General features: G+C 30.7%; 1 protein-coding gene across 1 annotated transcript; it reads left to right on the forward strand.

The window, feature by feature from the left end:
* The first annotated feature begins 1,368 nt into the window (after positions 1–1,368).
* LOC124370610 (solute carrier family 35 member E1 homolog) lies at positions 1,369–8,267 on the forward strand. Its single transcript, XM_046828928.1, has 4 exons — positions 1,369–1,458; positions 2,190–2,315; positions 3,186–3,428; positions 5,975–8,267. Exons 1-4 carry the CDS (start codon positions 1,369–1,371, stop codon positions 6,149–6,151), a joined length of 636 nt encoding a protein of 211 aa, XP_046684884.1. The 3' UTR covers positions 6,152–8,267.
* The last annotated feature ends 12,582 nt before the right edge of the window (positions 8,268–20,849 follow it).

Here is a 20,849-nt window from a genome sequence, read left to right on the forward strand (position 1 = left end):
AAAGGTAAGTTAAACATTAACAGCTTGAAGTACGTAAGAATTGTGGTAATTATATAATATAATTAAAACATGAGCACAGTAGAGTATTCATTGTTGTTAGATTTAAATGGCGGACGTTCAAACATTTAACACCCGCGTTTCACACTATGTACTATTGCAGAGATAAAATTTCAAAGAACATAACGTTACTTTTTAAACCCAACATGTAACAAGTTATACACCAAATTCAGTTTTTTTAGCCTCACAAACGATAGTGACTCTTATTCTATCTGAACAATAAACATATCTACAATCGGTTTAAGTCTCACCGGAAGATTAAAGATGATGCTCAAAATGACCTCCGTTGTTCAAAATGCACGCGTTCAGGCGTCTTCTCATCGAGTTTCGGACCGGTTCAAAAACTGCTGGTGTCTGCTTAATGTTTTCTATTCCATTAGAAGTGTTTAATCGGAGTTCTTAATGGTAGCCTATCTATTGTATCTAAGTTCGTGGACACCTAAAAAGAGTTTCACAAATCAATGGATAGGCCGAGGTGGACCGGTTTCATGGCCAGCAAGATCACCGGACTTAAATCCTTTGGACTTTTACCTTTGGGGACATTTAATAACATTAGTTTACTCATCCCCAATAGATACCATTGAATAACTCCAATTAAACATTTCTAATGGAATAGAAACCGTTAAGCAGACACCTGGAGTTTTTGAACGGGTCCGAAACTCGATGAGAAGACGCCTGAACGCGTGCATTTTGAACAACGGAGGTCATTTTGAGCACCATCTTTAATCTTCCGGTGAGACAGCGATTGTAGATGTGTTTATTTTATTTAATAATAAAATTTTGAACTAAAAATATGTTTGTTTTTCACCAGCTGTTACCAATCAGATACTCATTATTATAAGACAGCAAAAGTGTGCTGTGTAGTGTAATACGTGAGGAGTTAATTTCATAACGTTTTTACACATTTAGTTAACTTTGCTTATTATGGTTGTTTTCAGAATTAAATTCTCTACCCCCCCCCCCCCCCCACCCCCCCCCCCCCCCACCCCCCCCCCCCCCCACCCCCCCCCCCCCCCACCCCCCCCCCCCCCCACCCCCCCCCCCCCCCACCCATTCTTGACTTTTATAGTTATACGTTGTTTAATTTAAATGTTCACTATTATAAAATGTATTTAAATTATTACTAAGCTATAAAATATAGTGGTATGTATCCAATATTAAATAAGAAAAGTTTTTAGATTACAAACCATTCATGTCGTTTGAAAAAAAATAAAATGAATAAATCAGTTATTTTAGAATATTTTTTTAACGTTCGCATAACTAATCAGGGTTTCCAACTTCCTACAATTTTAAGGAAACAATTTTCATGGAATGTGCCAAAGTAATCACTCACCAAAAGAAGTTGTCTTTCTCGAGTACTACTACAAGAGGATTCCCTGGACCAGACGCATGAGATCAGAGGTAGACAAGACCAGAGACAGTTCAAGGGGGGCTCCAGAATTCTATACTGATGGATAGTCCATTCTTGGTTTGAAGTTTGTTTTTAACAATGGAAGGATTGTGAAGGAAACAGGATTTTTCCGGACATTTACCATTGTTCAGTGACACAAAAAAATCAGTAACACTACGTTTTGAGATCAGCAATCTGATCTCTTCTTCATGTAAATAACTATCCTAACACATAATTAAAATCTAGGTTAAAATAAACAAATCATACCAAAGCGTTGTGGAACGTGTAAGTCAGGAATCACAACCACCATTTTGAGTGTCAACTTCACTAACTCTAAAACATGCAATTAATAAAAACAAAACAAACAAACAAGGGATGACAAATTAGATAGACAAATAAAGGAGAATGGTGTGCTTGAAAGGGTGAGACGGGATAATGAGCAGAGAAGTGAATGTGTGCAGGAGACACACAGGAGTAATGTGAGGTAGATTGTGTCAAGTGAGTGGCTGTGACCATACCGGTACAAGAGATGCTGCCCCAATGGTCGGTCAGCCGAGCAATACAGGCACAGAGTGGATTGACCTTGATAAATTTAGAATTGGTATTTGAAGGACAACAGCTGATCTGTCTCTCACTGCTCATCGATTAAACTTAATATGCTTAGTTAAATATAAATATTAGTACATGTAATTAAAACTAAACCATTCATATTATATAGAATACCAAGTTTTTGTATGTCTAGGTATTACATGACACAGGCGTCCACCACCTTCGTCTGTTACACATCCTAGGACGCCTTGCCCTCATATTGTTCTTACCTGTCTGGTTGTTCTACGATTTTCGGAACGTTATTAATGAATCAATATTTGTGAGTATTTTACTTTAGAAATCTGAAATTCTTTATTCATAATCATCAAGATTAGAATACATGTAAAATGTTTTAGGATTATTAAGCCTTCTACTGCCATTCTGAGGATGTACGTTGATTTGGACCGCCCGTTTATTATCATTTGTTATAATATGTAAACAATCAAGTATCAACGTGATTCATATACTATTGGAAAGGTAAAGATTTGCCGAACACACTACTGATTTTTTATTTTTCGATGACAATGGAGTAATTTTAGAATGACGATGCCGTTTTATATATATATATATATATATATATATATATATATATATATATATAAAACCCAAAAACATTATTAGAATAACTGCTTTATGAAGTAATTGTCCCCTTTTTTATATCGTATTATAAGTTATAATTTTAATTTTACTAACCATTAAAAATAAAAAAACATAGGGTTTCTCACAATACTGCTCTTTAGCTTATTTCAATAAAATTATTTACAGTTAATAAAAATTTATAAACAAAATTAAGTGTTTTTGGTCAAGAAAACCTCGTGTCTTATACTACTTTTTATTTTTTTCTACAGCTAATTTATTTACTAAAAACATACAAAACTATACATTTTCAGAAACTGAACTAAATTTGTAACCTTTAGGCTAGCTTGGAATTTTAAATTAATATACTGAACTATATTTTCATGGCATATCACTCTCCCTTTTTTACACGCAAATAACAAACAAAAATTCCCTACTCACGTAAAACATTCAAATGAAAATATTTAACATAGTTACTTATCATTGTATTAGTATTATACTGTTCTTTGCGAACAAAATGATTATTGTGAAATCTGTAGTTGTATTGTAACTTGTAATTTTGCACTTGTTGAAGGTGTCAAAAGACAAATACAGGATCATTGCGCTGCTGCTGACAGATGGCGTGCTCAGCTGGCTACAGAATATCCTTGCATTCAGTGTGATGTCCTTGGTAACCTCTCTAACCTACGCAGTGGCCAGTGCGTCCAAGCGTATTTTCGTCATCGGAGCATCACTGTTGGTGCTGGGCAACCCAGTGACAGGCACTAATGTGTTTGGCATGGGCCTCGCCATACTCGGAGTCCTGTGCTACAACAAAGTTAGTGAGAGGGCACTATGTAATGTAGTTGCTGTACCCAGTAGAATTTAATTGTGCTAACAAGTCTTCTTATCTGTACGCTAAAGAAATATTATCTTGTAGTAATATAAGCACTATTTTCGTCAGAATCAACTACCTCCCAAAATTGTGTATAGTAAATTTAAAAATATTATTATTTATGTATTTATTTAAACAAGAGTTTAGCTTTTAATACAGATCATTATTTCAAAATAAATGTACTGCTATAAAACTAAAATGGTACCTACTGTTATCTTTTTTTTTATTAATAGAACATTTTATAAAACACAGAACCAGATGCATATAAAAAATAATTCTATAGACTTATTTTGTTTCTTTAAAGAAATTTCAAACAAAAAGTTTTGTTCAAACCAATGTTTTTTTTAGTTTATCACAAGGGAATATTATAAGCCTGTTAATTTAATATCTTATTGTTCAATAAAATAATTGTATAAACGTGGACTGTTGGGAAATTAAATTTTAATCATTCTTTAATCTTTTCCTAAAACTTTTTGCCTTCTTTTTATCTGAGGTTATGTAAAAAAAAATTGAATTAATAGATTTGAGCCGAGATCCTAGATTATTACAATTTATTATATATTTTTTAGTGCCAACTTGTATCCACTTCATCACTAATAGCTGAAAGTGACTAATAAAATGTAGTTAAAAATTATTCCCAGGAACCTGTCCCCTGCAAGCCATATTAGATTCTTTATATCACAATATTGTACCTTAGGGATTAAACTAATACCACATGAATCTATCAACCAGTCAAACCCAGCCAATATGGGCTGCTATGTATGCAGAGTTACTAATCCCAAATAACTGTTGGCCAATAATAAAAATCAACAAGTTTAAAAGAACTACTATATCTTGGATTTTTAAGAGCTCGAACATAACCTGGAAAACACGTCTCCAAAGTAAGACGTACAGCCACGAAGTTTTTAATTAAATCTTCAACTCATAAACAGTGGACATTGTCACCTGTAGGAAATGGAAAATATCATATTATGAAAGGTGGGATTGGTGTAGGTTAGCCAGTAGACTATAAACAGACTGTAACAACGTAGCTGTGCTTGCAGAAATAGACTTTACGAGTATACCAGGAGTTCCACGTCCACCGGGGCTAGCCAAAGAACTTCCCTGCCAGAGTAAGGGCTGTCAGTAATATGACGGCGTCAGGTTGTCAAAAGCGCAACCCAGCAAAGTATATTGTTTGTTAGGAATTGTGAACATGTAGCAAAAAAGTGCCTGCCATTACAAGGATTTTAACTGCCAGATCCTGGGTTAAAACACCATTTCATAGCTTAAGGATACTGCACTTGTGAGGATTTCCTTAATGCCAATAGTTTGAAAACTAGAACAATTACACAGTGAAATATTTAAGAAGATATCTGTATATTAGAATAAGCTTTATTTTGTAAAAAATTTTACTAGCCTGGTTTACTGAAGCTAAGCATAACCAAAGATAAAATATATTTAATGAATTACAATACAAATTAGATTGAACACCTACTTGAGGGATGTTAAGATAAAAATCCTGTACACACTGCTTTGTTTATTGTCTCATTCTTCAAAAACTGTGCTACATTGTATAGGAAGAGTGTAGGAAGAGTTTGATTAGATAAAGTTTAAATATCTTGTACAGTTTTCCTTCTCAATTGGTTGTAAAAAAGCACTTGCTCTTGTAATATTCAAGTAATATCTTTTTACCTATTTACAAGTTAGGTCACTGAAAAAACCATATATTTTTAATGAATACGTTAATACGCAACTTCAAAGAAAATTATTTATTAAGATCCTACAATTAAAAGGAAGCAATCAGGGTAATATTTAATTTAATGCATGAAGAAACTGTGATACCCTTGTTTTCTGAGCTAAACATATTTACAATCAATATATATTTGATACAGTGATGTATGCAGAATTTAACGGGAATCTCTACAAATCATGAGTACATTTCCAGGATTAGTTAGTTTTTGAGAACCATAACTTAGAATTATACATAAAAACAACCTATTTAGGGTTTTAATGTTTTGCTTTTCTCATCTCTGATAGTAAGGACATTAAAGAAAGACATATTTTCAAGTGAAATCTTAAACAATACTTGATTAAACATCCTTTTTATTTATTTGTAACATCTTTTAAGGGATAGCGCAATATTCATTAGCAAACATTAGCTAATTTTCTATAATAATATATTATATCATAATATTATATGTAATATATGTAAATAATAATAATATTATTTAAATTTCTAACTTCAAATATTGTAGTAATATTATTATGTTATTTTATAAGATTATTATTATTATATAGTTGTAATTTTAGGTTTCATTCCTTTTTAATTAATTACTATTTTCTTAGCCATAAAATTTAGAATAAATTTGTTTTCATTGCATTGCTTTAAGCCAGTACAATGACTATATTCAATCTTTCTATTCTGTACATGAATACAGTACTGAATAAAAATGTATGAATTTGAGTGAATTTACTAGACTACATAAAATGCACTAAATCTGTTCTAGGCAAAATATGACGCGAGACAGGAGGAAAAACAGAAAACACTCCTCCCGTTCTCTAGTAAAAGTTGGGAACCGAATGGAGTGCCCTACTCTTCACTGCCATCATATGAACCGTACACCGTACAAGACAACTCCCACAGCAGTCTCAACAACAACGGCAAAAGTGTCCATTTTGTATGAACCAGTATTTTAGGCTTACTACTGTATTTTTGTTTACCTGTACATAGTGATGCTTTGGTTATAGGTGTACAAACAATTTTTACATTAGAAGTTTTAAGCTTTACATACAAGAAACTGTTTCTTGGGAGTTACAAAACTATTACCTGAAGATAAAAATAAATAGGTAGTAAAAAATCATTTGCACACCTATTTCATAAATTATTATTTAAAATGTACATTTTTTGTTTAATGACAGGTGAAATAGATAGATTTCAATAAAATATTAATACCATAGTCCAACTCAAGCACTGATGTATGTAATACCAAATCAATAACATTTACCTAAATTTCCTCATATAGTTAAAGCAAATAAAGGGAAATCTACTTTAAAAGGAATGGTATCTACTAAACTAACAATAAAATATTGAGTATAGAGATCTGATATTTGGTTGGTTAATTGAGCATTGTAATGGGGAATGTTGTATTGACATATTCCTGGAGTCAGCTATACAAATGTTTTAGCTATCTCAGCATATTGCAACATTCATAATTAATTCTAGACTCGTTCAGGAAAACATAGTATTATTATTTTATCTGTAATGTTATTAAACAGAGTTGGGAAGATATACATTGATAACCAAGTGGTTCATTTGAAACAAAATAATACAGTATTCAACCTCTGTCTGTTCAAATATACTGTTTTGTTATACAATTTTCTCCATGTTTTCATAAAATCTTTAGTTAATGATTTAGTATATAGAAATTTAATATCATTTGATCTTAAAATAAGTTATCCATTAGAAGCTTGCACAACAAATCAAGAATTAGATTGGTAAATAACAGTATTGCCTGTGTATGATCATGAAATTAATTTTACCTTCCAATAAAACAACTGATTAAAATATTTTATCATTTGATCTTAAAATAAGTTATCCATTAGAAGCTTGCACAACAAATCAAGAATTAGATTGGTAAATAACAGTATTGCCTGTGTATGATCATGAAATTAATTTTACCTTCCAATAAAACAACTGATTAAAATATTTTATCATTTGATCTTAAAATAAGTTATCCATTAGAAGCTTGCACAACAAATCAAGAATTAGATTGGTAAATAACAGTATTGCCTGTGTATGATCATGAAATTAATTTTACCTTCCAATAAAACAACTGATTAAAATATTTTAACCTTCCATCTGTACTTCTGTCGGCAAACCATTTCTAGGCTTAATTTAACAGTATTTTTCTAAATTAAGAGTTGTACATTGACAAAATACATTGTTTATTTAAATAATATAGAATATTTATATAAATATATGTATATAAATATTGCATATATGTCTTCACACATTTCCAGACAACATTGGAAAAGAGCTGTTAATCTGGAAATGTACTCATTTTGGGGAAAATCATAAAAACTATTGGTTGGAGCAATTTTATGCAGTTGCACATAAAATTGCATTCATTGGTTGTATTATGTACAACAATACAAGATGTACAAATAAAAATGTAATAAGGTTCTGAAACTGAAAAACTAAGATTATAAGTAAATAAATGTTATCAACAAGTTAAATACAAAGTAAAGCATCGTTGTCTGTCAGTAGGTTTTTATAATAAATTTATCTATATTTACTGTAAAAAGACATTTTGAGTTGTTAATAATGTGTTTATTTATAAAATTAGTAACAGATATACTTGTATCAGGTTTATAAGTAATGAAACATCCCAAGACTCATTTTCAGATAGATTTAAACAAAGAGCGCCCACAAGAAAAATGTTTTAGGCAACGTTTTTTGTTGCGACACACTATATTATGATCTCAAAATTAACCTCAAAAGAAGTAAAATAATATATATCCAACATTAACATTTATTTAATTTTAATCTTTATAAATTATTATTATATACACTAAATATTTTCTATAGTTAAATGTTTGTTTTATTTGCATTGTGTGTAAGAATTCTTAAGGTTTTTAAATCATATTTTATGTAAAATGGTGTTCATTCTTAGAATTTAGTTTTAGTTATTATTTTTAAAATCTAATTATCTTAGAATTTTTCTCTAAACTTTCATAATTATTTTTTCTTTACTAATAAGTGAACAGCAAAGTTTGACAAATAAATATATAATACCTTTATTCTGGAGCGGTTTTCAAAAATGATGATCCTTAAAAAATACTCACATCACTAAAGTTAATACTAAACAGGAGCTTAATGTTAACAAAATTAACATGAACAACAACAAAACCAGACAGGAAAATTACAAGTTCTGTGTAGGTAATATTTCTTTAAATAAAGATTTAGCTTTCTTTTTTCAAATTGAGGCAAGTACTATTTGTATAAGAATACAGCTTGAAGTCCGAACTTTCAATGATTGGCTTTATTTATGTGACTCACTGTTTTCCTTTCAATTTTGCTCAAGAGCCGGCTGTAGTGAAACGACCATGTGTTTTACCCTATAACAACAATTTTAAACTTCAAACACTTTCTCACATTTTTTTTGACAAACTGTAGATGTTTTGTTATAAATATATGATTAATGTGTATTTAAGTGTTTTTAGTTTTTCTTGTAGTATGTATACTTTTGAAATATTTAAACAATAAAGTACAAACAAGTTTTTAATTTTCCTTTTTGCTGTTAATAAAAATATTGAAAAAATGACAGCTGTATAGTACAGCCAGTTCTTAAGGAGTGACTTTGCCTCAAAGCTGAGATGGAACACATCATATGGGGGTTATTATTGATCCCAGAAGCTCAATGAATTGATATAACCCATAACAGTCTACTATAACTATATGGTATCAGTAGTGCAGCATAATGTTATCTCACAGAGAGTAGTCATCTCACCTGATTGTTTGAGTTGGTGCGGGTTAAACTGGAATTCTAGGTTCTCCTCATATTCATTCAAGGTTTCTTGGTCCTTTATAAAGAATTAAACAGAGAAACAAAAGAAATCTCTTTTCAAAGTTTAGTACCAAAGTAGACATTTGCTACTAGAAAAGTTGAGAATTTAAACTTTTACCTCATTACTAATCATGCAAGTGTTTGCAAGTACATTCTTAGTATAAGGTTTTATAGGCATTGTATTACAGAAAAGTGTTTCATACCATGTGTCCGTCCCCCTAAACTTTCTGGCATTGAGTTACACATGAGTCACTTATCTATCTCAGCTGGAGTTAGACATGTGGTTGTAAAATGTTTGATCTATTTAAAATTAATGTTTAATCAAGACGTTTAGATAATTGCTTTTGAAAATTAATAATTCATGTTGCTATAGTTTATTATGTATCTTCCCTTAGGAAAATAATAATTACTGCACATCTAGTTAGATCATCTTATATTGTTAAAGACATAAGTATAGACATTCAAACCATCAATAAAAAATGTGTAGGCAATCTGAAAAATAGCTTCCATTTTTCTCAAGTTATTTTATTATTTACATATAAAATTTTAAATCTCATGTGATTGTATTATAGCAAAGCAATAAAAATACGCTTTCGCACACACAAATAGAATTTAGGAATTTTATTTCCTGCTTGATTAGGTTTTTTAGTTGACTTCAATTTAATAAATGGTTTTAATAGCATATGTCTGTAATATTCAAAAGTGTGCGATTTAATGTTAACTACACAAAAAAATTTATAGTTTTTGGATTGTTGTAAGAATATTCCCATTCATTTTGATTACTTAATACATTTAATAATAGCTATCAAAGTAGTCAAACATTGATTAGTAGACTTGAACATGAAAACAAAAGAATCAGAAAATTATATTTCTTTAACGTTCTTCCCTTAATTAATTCTCTTGTTTTTCCCTTAGATTCTATTATTGCTTGGAGAGTTTTAAGTTGATAATCTTACTAGTTCTGTCTTAATCTACAATATTTATATATCAATGAACTTGTCATATAATCTAAGAATAATTAATAATCATTTCTACAATATTCATAAAGTTATTAAATTGTTTTATTGGTAAATTATATAAGTTGAGGTAATTTAAAACTAAAATTTTATATTTGATAAAATTAAAACTTTTGTTAGTTCTTTTATTAATTGTGTTTTTTATTGGTTTTATTCCTTTATTTATATTATTCTTAATTTAAAAATTGTAAAAGTTATATGATAACTTAACTCACTAAGATACTTGTTATTTAATCCTCTGCAGACCTGGTGGTATCAATTAAATTTAGTAAGATATAAGAGTTTGTTTATACCCATGTACTGTAATTGTTTGTGGTAATGTAATACAATTTAAGCAACTGTGTAGTAAAAAATTGTGCAAAATTTTAATGAACTATTTTTATGTTTCTAATCATTCATAATATATTTGAGCTGACATATATTTGTTTTTTCACACAAAAATTAACAATATATATTTTCAAAGCATTATTTTTCTAATTCACAACAAGAACAAAAATTATCATTGACAAACGTATTACTGCACACGGGTGAAGTAATTACATGGTTCATTATTGTATCATAATGATATGTTAGCCTTGAAGTAATTTTTTTAGATATAAATACAATCTTTAAAAAGTTGTCACATCACTATCACGTGAATTATATTCAAAATCGTTGTTTATCAACTTTAGGATCACAGAAGTTCTCACATCTTTTTTTATATGTTTCATGATAGTAATAATACTTCCACTTGCTTTAATACATTAAAATACAAATACAACACCACAGAATATTATGTTAGTTAATTAATACTTGAGGAATGTTGGAATAAAATACTGTGTAAGCCTTAGTGGAGTTAACCAAAATTTACTTGGAGTTGCCCATGAAAGTTTTCACCATAAATTTAAAAAAAGTTAGACAGAATTGTTAAATTCTTTTGTGGGTACACATGCCCGTGGAAGATTTCTTGCATCTATGTAAGAATATGAGTAATATTTTGTGCTACTTATCAAATTACCTGTTCTTACCTTTTATGCATTTCAGTTTAAGTTCGATAATAATAACTCGGGGGTACCAGATAATCTGAAATTGCCACTTGCAGTCACTGTAATATTCTCTCCCACAATTTAAATGTTGGCTTATCCTACTGTATAATAAGCTTTTTAATACATTTAAAAAAGTTTTACTTTATTATCACCACTAATAAACTATAATAATTATTGTTTCTGAATATTATTTGCTCAGTTTAGTTTATAAGTTGTAATTACTATGATGTACTTAAATTGTTAGTGTTAAAATTACTGATGGTTTTGTAATTTTAATTAATTTGTAAAAACATCTATTAAACATGTTTTAACCCTTTAGAGTCCACCCAAAAATTAGATGTACTAGCCAAAAAAGACTGGTCTCATTTCAGGCATTTTGCGTAGTTTTGTCTTTATGATTGCAGCTCTGTAATGCTTGTACTTGTAGCTAGAATTGTGATTTTGTTGTTGATTTATTCTTTACGACATCTTACTTTATTTTTATATATACAAAATGTTGATAGTAAAAAAACTTTGACTAGAAAATAAATTTAATATTTATAAAAAGTAATATTTCTAACTGACTATGAGGAAATATTTTAAAATCTGTACTCAACTTCTTCTGTTTGTTATCAGTTATACTATTTGGATATAGTAGTTGCATTTTTTTTCTCCAAATTTGGGACATAAATTATTTCCAAATTTCAGTCCAATATAGGAACTTTAACACAATTTATAAGTATGTTTAAAATATGTACTTTGGCAGCAAAATCACAGTCTTTTGAAAAATTGTAAAAACTACAAACTTTACCAAAATTATTTTTTTAAATAATTAAAAATTAAATTTTTTCTTTATTTCTGGTTATTATACTTCAAAATGTTTTTATATAAAGCAGTTCTTAAATTGTTTGCTACAGAATAATTATGCTTATGTAAAAGATAATACTGACGTAAGTTGCAGATCACTCTAATTTTGTTTATTAAAATAAGTAAAACACACGATTAATTATATCAGCACTAGAATATAAACAAAGAAGCAATGTAACAAGACATAAACAACCATCAACTGGAACATAACTAGGAGTGGAACAAGTCATGCCCAGATGATTAGTGAAGTTATTTACATCTCTTTCGTAACTAGGTATAAATTAATTGAAAATACTGTTTTTTAATCAATAACACATACTATATATTTGAAATTTTATTGATATTTAAATGCCTATTTTCTAATAGATTGAATGTTGGTCTCCAAAGGGTTAATGGTGTGGACAATAGTTCATATTAAATATAATATGAACAAGTTACAAGTATAATAGTATAAGAAATAAATAACAATATAAGAAATCATATGACAGTTAAAACAATTACTTTTGTGTTTAATAGGCTTATTGTCTGCTACTTAAATATTGATAACAATTTTAGGTAATTTCATACTTTTATGCGATGAAATTTATTTTATTCATCTTTTATACAGTTACTAGTTTTGATTTTAAAACTTTACAGAACAGTGAAGTTTTACTACAACAGTGAACTTTATTACAAGTGAAGTTGTCATAATCATAGTTTTTTTTTTATTTGTACATGAGTACAGAGGCGAAATTAGGTTCACATGGCCCTTTCTTACACATAACCTAAAAAACCAACTACTAAACAAATACATAATTCCAGTAAAAAATTAATCAACTTAAATGTTTTTATTTTAATATTAAAATAAAAAACTATAACAAATATTACTTAGTAGTTCAATATTTTAAGTGCATTGTGTTGTTGAGAAGCTGTGTTCAAAAATGTGAGGGAGTCTGGAATTACAAATTAAACTTTTAATAAAAAATTTAGTTCAAAAGTTAAATAACTAAAGTTTATTCAAATAAACTATTAAAATGAAAAATGAAAATAAATATTTTACATGTAACTTAAATTTGTTATGTTTTTATGCCGTTTATAAAATAAAAAATTACTATTTTGAATATTTTGAAATTTAAGAACAAAATATTTATGAAGTGTTGTATAATACTTAATACTTTTTGCTTTGTGTAAAAAGCCATAAAGTCGTACTGAATCACAAAAATTCTGCATTTTAACAAGTTTTATAAGAGATAAAATGTGATACTTATTAATTTGTATAAATCAATTATAAAAGTGTTTCTATAAAAATATTTATATCCTAATCACCACAACATTTAACATAATTTTGGAAATTTGCACTTTTTTCGTAGAACAGTGCATGATCATGAAAGCTCAGAACAGTTGTGAAGCCATGAAGAGAGAGCTAAGAAGGAGGTTACTGCACCATCCTTTCTTTACAATTGATGAATTCTTAAATTGGAAATCAATGGAACCTTGACAATGCCTAAATTATACGACTGTTTTGACACAATTGTAATTCTCAAGGAATGTACACAAAGTGTATTGTCTTATTCATTGTGCTAACGTTAAGAAATTTGGAAGAAAATAATTAGTCAAAAAAAAGCTGTGATATAAAAAAATAATTACAGTGATATAAGTTTGAGACCATAGGAAACTACAATATACTTAAATAACTTGTGTTATTACCCTACATTACTTGGTATGGAGCATTTTTATGTTAAAATTTAACTGTTGAATGTTGTACAAAAGTGATTTATTTGTTCTAAGTTTATATTGTACTATTATTTATTTTTCCTGTATGTTTTAATTTTTTTATGGGATTTAATTGTTATTTTGAAAGTCTTTCGATTTATGTAAGATGATGTAAATAATGTATCATATTCTTATTGATAACAATTGGTATTTTTATCATTGTTTGTTATTATTTTCCCCTAAATGTCCTGTTTAGTTTGTAAGGCTGCTACACCTATTTAATTTATCTTTTTATTTAAAAATTGTATATTTTTACACATGTTATAAGCAGGTGTTTTGATTTATTTACAGCAAACTGCATAGAAATAACCAAAACTAAATAATTGTAGTGTAGCCAGTTTGTTGAATCTTTATTTATATATTTATTCAACACAATTGAAAAAATTGTTTTAACAAGATTGATGAGACACCTCTCTTCTAACAATCTCTTATCTGAACACCAACACGGCTTCCTACCTGGAAGATCCACCACTACAGCCATCATAAGTTTTGTTGAAGGTGTAATAGACCAGTTGGAAGAAGGAAACTTGACCACAGCTTTGTTCTTAGATTTTTCTAAAGCATTTGACAGTCTGGGACATAACTTACTCATTAAAAAGCTTAAAACATTGGGAATTCACAATACAGAAGAAAGCTGGTTTTCAAGCTACTTGAAAAATAGAACTCAATTGGTTGAGATCAAATATACAGTGAACAACACAACTTACCATGCAAGATCTGATCAACCTCCTATCAGTAGAGGGGTTCCTCAAGGATCCGTCCTTGGACCAGTACTCTATATACTGTTCACTAATGACTTACCCAATCATCTCAGTGAGTATGCCTCTTCTACAATGTATGCAGACGATACTGCTTTGATGTTGGCAGAAAAGCAACCTGATAATTTAGACTGTAAGGCCTTCATTGCTTTAAATGTAGCCAAACAATACTGTCATGTTAACAACTTGGCACTAAACGAAGGAAAAACAAAGCAAGTACTGTTTAGTAGAGCACAAAATGAAAATGTTGGACTCCCAATGTTAGAGGTGGAGGAAGAAACTAAGTACTTCGGAATTATTGTAGACAGTGCTCTATCTTGGACACCTCGTGTTGATTTGGTCTGCAACAAATTGAGTACTGCCCTGTATGTGCTCAAAAGAGTTAGAGCTGTCACAGACCTCGCAACAGCTAAAGTTGCTTATTTCTCACTATTTGAATCCCACATAAGATATGGACTGCAAGTTTGGGGTGGATCAACTGCAGGAAATCTGAATAGAGTCCTAATAATGCAGAAAAAGGCTGTGAGAGTGCTAGCAAGCTTGGAACCAAGAGACACTTGTAGAGTGCCTTTAAAGACCTTGGTATCCAAACTGTTACTGCCTTGTTTATCTTTCAGTCCATCATTCACATTCTCACAAGCAATGCTGAACGATTCATTGACATCCATACCCACAACACCAGAAACGCAGTAAACTTCAACCTTCAATCTCACAGACTTGCAATGTTTGCCAAAAAACCTTCCTATGCAGGAGCAAAATTTTTCAATCTACTGCCAAGACATCTCAAAGAAGAGAAGAGACTATTGCCATTCAGGTCACGTCTCACCACCTGGCTGACCGACAAGACATTCTACTCTGTTGAAGAATTTTCAAATTGGAGAGATTTGTCAACCTAATTTATAATTACTTTTATGTATTGACACATATTCTGTACTCTACGTTCACGAATAAAGTTTGCTTTGACTTTGACTTGACATGAGAAAACAGTGGGAATAACAAAGATATGAAATAGATTGTTAAAACAGAGTGACTAGTACAACACTACTAGCAGTCAATTTCAAAGTATATAAAATGTATAGCTCTGATAAAATGTTTTATGACCAATGTGTGATTAAACATTTTCAATTAAACTAATACTATTGACAACTCCCTGCATCACTTACACCTTAGATCGTTGAATAACACAAGATAACTAATTTTACTTGCTGAGAATTAAATAGTATAACAGAATTAATTTATTTCATAAAACCTTTACACTAACATTGAGAGCATAATTTCAATTTTATTGACTAAAGTTGCAATATTTGATGTCTCAAGGTTATTGCTTTTATGAAAACCTTAAAATCATTCTTTTTTGCAATTTTAAATCTTTTTATATTCTCTCAGAAACCTAGAGCACTGCAGTCCTACCTTCCCAGTAATATAAATAAAACATGTCAAATTATATAGTTTATTAGAAATTGTTAAAAATATTAAAAACAATGGAGTGCAAGGGCTGCTATTTACGTTTCTGGCCTTGGTAACACCAAGGATTATTGCTAGGCACCAGCTGAACTTTCCAGTGCAAATTTCACATTGTTAAACATAACCTCAACCAAAACATTTTGTTATTTCATTGTTGTTAGTGTTATTGACACTAGGTTCAAAAATTGATTTAAGGTGAAAATGGAATTAAATCGAACATTTTCATGCAATAATTTTTCAAAACTTTTGACGTGCCCTAATGTGACAAGAGTGCACAGATGAATTCCTTATATGGTAATGAAGCGCCTTCCTACAGCACCGTAAAAAAATGGTATAACAAATTCAATCATGGCCGACGATCACTTCAGGACGAACCTCGTGAAGGTTGTCCAACATCGGTTGTGAAAGAAAACATCGATGCTGTGCATGAGCTGATAAAGCATAATCATTATGTGACATATTGTGAGATTAAGGCATCTTTAGGCATTAGTATGACAGGCATCAATAAGATTTTACATAAATATTTGCATGTGAAAAATTTGCATAAACATTTTTTCATGTTGGATACCGCATATCCAACATGAACGCTCAAACAAGGCTCTGACAAACACTCAAAATAAGGCCTGATTAATTAAGGTTGATTAGTGCAAGAAAATGTTAAAGAAATTCACTCAAGTTGCGTCAAAAGCAGTTTATAATATCTGCACAGGTGACGAATCATGGATATACTCATATGATCTTGAAACAAAACAGCAATCCACCTTATGGGTCTTTCAAGATGAGCCAAATCCAATCAAAGTTGTTCGTAGAAGAAGCACGTCAAAGCAAAGGATTGCCTGTTTCTTCGGCATTACCAGTCATGTGATGACTGTGCCATTACAGCAACGTAGGACAGTCAATTTGGAATAGTACACCACTACTTGTATGCCAGAAGTCTGAGAAACTTCGGGAAAAGTTAAGGAAAAGACTCATCATAACAATGCGAGCTGCCACAGATTGGCTGAAAAACAATGGGATTTCCAGCGGTCGTCCAACCAATACCGCTCTGACGTGCGTGGTTGATTCCGTCGGCTGGCTGACTGGCGACAATATTAAGCTGCGTTTACACTGGTAAGTTAAGTTGCGAGAGAATTTGCACAAGTAATGTGGAGAGAATTTGCACAAGTAATGTGGACAAGATAAACAATTTTACTCGCGTGAACTGTCGCAAGTACTTGCTACCGATTTTTACAGTCGGACACAAAATGTTTGTCTCCCCAAACGTGTAGGTGGAGTAATAAATACACTATGAGGTTCATGGTCTTGCAATTTTTTGCACGTGTAGACGCAGTGCAGTCGAGGTTTGGATGTGACCGTGATATCAAAACATAACATCACTTTCTTTATTTTAACCTGATGACCAATCGGAACGTGTGTGAGGTAGTGTGCAAGTGTGAGCAATCATTCATAGACCATCCGAGGTCTCCGTCACGATATGAGCGGTGGGCGGTGAGCGCTGAATGGAGCGACGACTTAAGTTTAACGTTTGTGTTGTACGTATGGGGAACATTCACGACAGACGCGAGCGGCAGGGCAGTACCACACGATGCCGCTTATCTGCCACCAATTCTAGACAATAAATGTGTCTCCTGCCGCTCAGTCCTCAGCTCATTCTATCATTGCTGAGCAACATGTGTGACGCAAACACGCCTTTCTTGGCGTTATTTGTTATAGCTTACCTACTTCTTCACCAAAAGATATCATATCTAACTGAAATTCTTTGTCAAACCATTAAACATATATCACGCAACAAACCGAAGTAGTATAGTCCCACTTTGACGACTGAATAATACTTAAATACCGGTACATAAACCCCGTTTCTATCGCGGTCGCTACTGCTCTGCCGCTCGTTTAGTACACAATCCGGGACGGTCAGCCGATTTTAAATTGTCCAATGCATTGTTCCGTGTTTTTTGGGAGTGGCACAGGAGAAGAACTAACCAAAATAAACCCCACTACACTAGTGGAGGCAACCCTCAGATGAAGCTCGCGCACTTATGTTGATCTCCATTCACAATTTAACGATCCATATACGATGTTTCGAGATTAATAAATTCTTGATTCAAAAAGCTGTCAAATTGTATCTTGATTTTATAAGTTCTTGGAGACTGATTTTTTTTTTTTAAATACTACTGTTGACCAAATTTCATTGGTGTTTATTTTTAAATTCTCCTGCATACATTTTGTCTGTTTAGGTTGGAACAAGTCGACATACTTACCAATTTACAATAAATTCTGTGCCTATATCTCAGCGCACAGAATCATATAATTTACTAAAGCTAGAATTTGATGATAAGCTCTCCTGTCAATTATCAACTATTTCTGCTAGCAAAATATATTTGTTCTGAATTTCTTTTAACTTAGTGGAGACTAAACTTGACTTGTGACTAATGCCTATATCAAGAGCAATAAAAATATCTTTTTGAGCTTTTTTTTTTTATTTTTTTATTTTTTTTTTTTAGCTTATAGACAAAGAAAGGTAGAATTTGCAAATGGCTATCACCTCGAAATGTAAAATTGAAGATTCATTATTATTTTAGACGTTAAATTTACACAACACTGATGGAAAGAATTATTTCTCCAAGTAAAGAATCAATGATGATATACAAAAAGTTATGTGGAGATAAGTATTTGGTTTAAACAGTACCTGATTTAGAGGTTATGATGCTCTAGACAAAATGTTCTTAAAGCACACACTCCTAAGAATATATGAGCATTGTGTGTTTGTTTATACATGTATATATACCATAAACTGGCTAATGCTTCTATCAAATAGTGTTATACTTTTTAACATAAATTCTTTTAAAACTGTTTGAAATGAACTAGCACTTTAATTTTTTAACATTCATCTGTAGATTCCACTTCCTGAGTGAACGTTCTAAAACTTAGAGTATGTTAATTCTGCCTTCAAACTAAAATACTGTTTAAACCTTAATATATTTCAATAAAACAAAACATTAACAATACTCTGCCAACTACTAATCTCCACAAAACTTACTTTACATTAAAACAATCTCTCACTGGCTTCCTAAGAGCCACTTGTAGAGATGACCACTTTGATTTTAAGCCCATACGAACAATGTTAAACCTCATTTACGCTTGTGGCCTTATTTTTAGTCATAAAATTGTGGGAGATGTTTCAATTTTAAAATTTAACACACATTCCAATGCTTTTTCAGTCCTTTCAATATATTTATTGATTATTCATTCACACTTTTGTACTTTGTAATTTAAATATTTAAAAAGCATCAAATTTACAAGCAAATCTAAAAACCGTTTGGATAATAATAAGATCTTCAAAATGAGACGTCCCCCATAACAATAAATTATAATAAAAAGCCTTCTTGCTAAAGAATTCAGCAGGTTACAGTAAAGCAGTACCAATGTTTGGCAAAGAGAGACAGTTGGTGTGACACTGCACCACAACATGTAAATTTGATGGCACTTTTTAGAACTTCGAAAAGTTGCATATTGTTGTATATCCCCTATATTTTGAAATTGGCATCCCTTTGGTTGACATTGATTTTGGAAAAATATAGTTGTCATTTTTAAAACATTGGAAGAAATCTTGAGCAGCCGAGATCTTTTTCTGAGGTGAAAGTGAACAAGTTAGCAAAAACACATATGAGGGGCATAGAATCAAAACTCACTAACACCAAAAATAACCATTTTGGGAAATCGCAAACAAATTTTGGTTGCTTACTCATGGTTTGGAATAACAGTAGTGATTTCTTAATTTGAAAATAGTCATAGAAACTCTTTGTTACAACATATATTAGCAAAACTTACACTGTGTTCTTGTAAATTAGTAAACAAATTTGGAGTTGGAGAGTTTTTAACACTCACACCTGGAGTTACAGAGTTTCAACCTGTATTTGAAATTACTGAGTTTTGATCCTCATTATTATTTTTTATAATCAAGTATTATTTTTTTTTAACTCAATAAGTAATATTTAGTTGTAGTTTAGTTTAATGCTTAGCACTTAATTTAAAAATTTGTTTTATTAATTAGTATTAGTCTTTATTGGATAAGATTACTGTCAAAACAAAGGTAGATTTCATTAATCTAGGTATTAAAGGTATTGTAAATAGGTACAAATTGAGATACAAACTTTTTTATAATTACTTTGAAATAAATGTAAGATACAAATTAAATTATATAACATTTTAGAGACTAAACAATCAAAATAGAATTCTCGTCAGCTAACTCAAACAACAGATTTTCTTCTGTTATATGTGGGTACTGTAGCTCCATTCAAAACTCTACCAAAAAGTGTAGATCTTCAACATTATTCCAATTTTCTCTAAAATGTTTAACTAAGCTATAACTTGCACAGTCACATAGGTAAGGGTTCTCCATAATGTTATTTCTGGGTAACCCTTGAAAACTTTTGTTTTAGGTAGAATTTTAACATAAACCCTCTTACATTTGGAAATTTTTAGAATTGATTTGGTGCCATTGCCATTGATTGGTAAGCTTGAATGTACTATTAACACAATGCTAAAAACCAAGGACATTGTAGTCTTTACCGACAATATTTACGGTCGCAACTTCTGAGATTATTTCGTAAACTTCCTCAGGATATTGTATTATTTCTTATTATCTGGCGTAACTGAAGAAATTAACAACTTCACATTCCAATAAAAAGCAATTAACATTCCAAGCACATTAAATTGTGTAGCACACAATCAAAACAGCATAAAAACATAACAAAAACCAACTAAGCCAGCTGTTGATATCAATGATACTCAGCCATCATTGGCTGAAAAAGTTAAGGATCTAAACTCTCTAAACACCATGGAACTAATAAGATTTGATTCTGAATAGTAATTTAAAATGTATTTTTTTATGTTCTAGTGAGTTTAGTCATGAAATAAGTTTAGATATAGATGTAAGACTAAATGAAGAATAATA

This window comes from Homalodisca vitripennis, chromosome 1 (genome assembly GCF_021130785.1).
Source record: "Homalodisca vitripennis isolate AUS2020 chromosome 1, UT_GWSS_2.1, whole genome shotgun sequence".
Taxonomy (NCBI): domain Eukaryota; kingdom Metazoa; phylum Arthropoda; class Insecta; order Hemiptera; family Cicadellidae; genus Homalodisca; species Homalodisca vitripennis.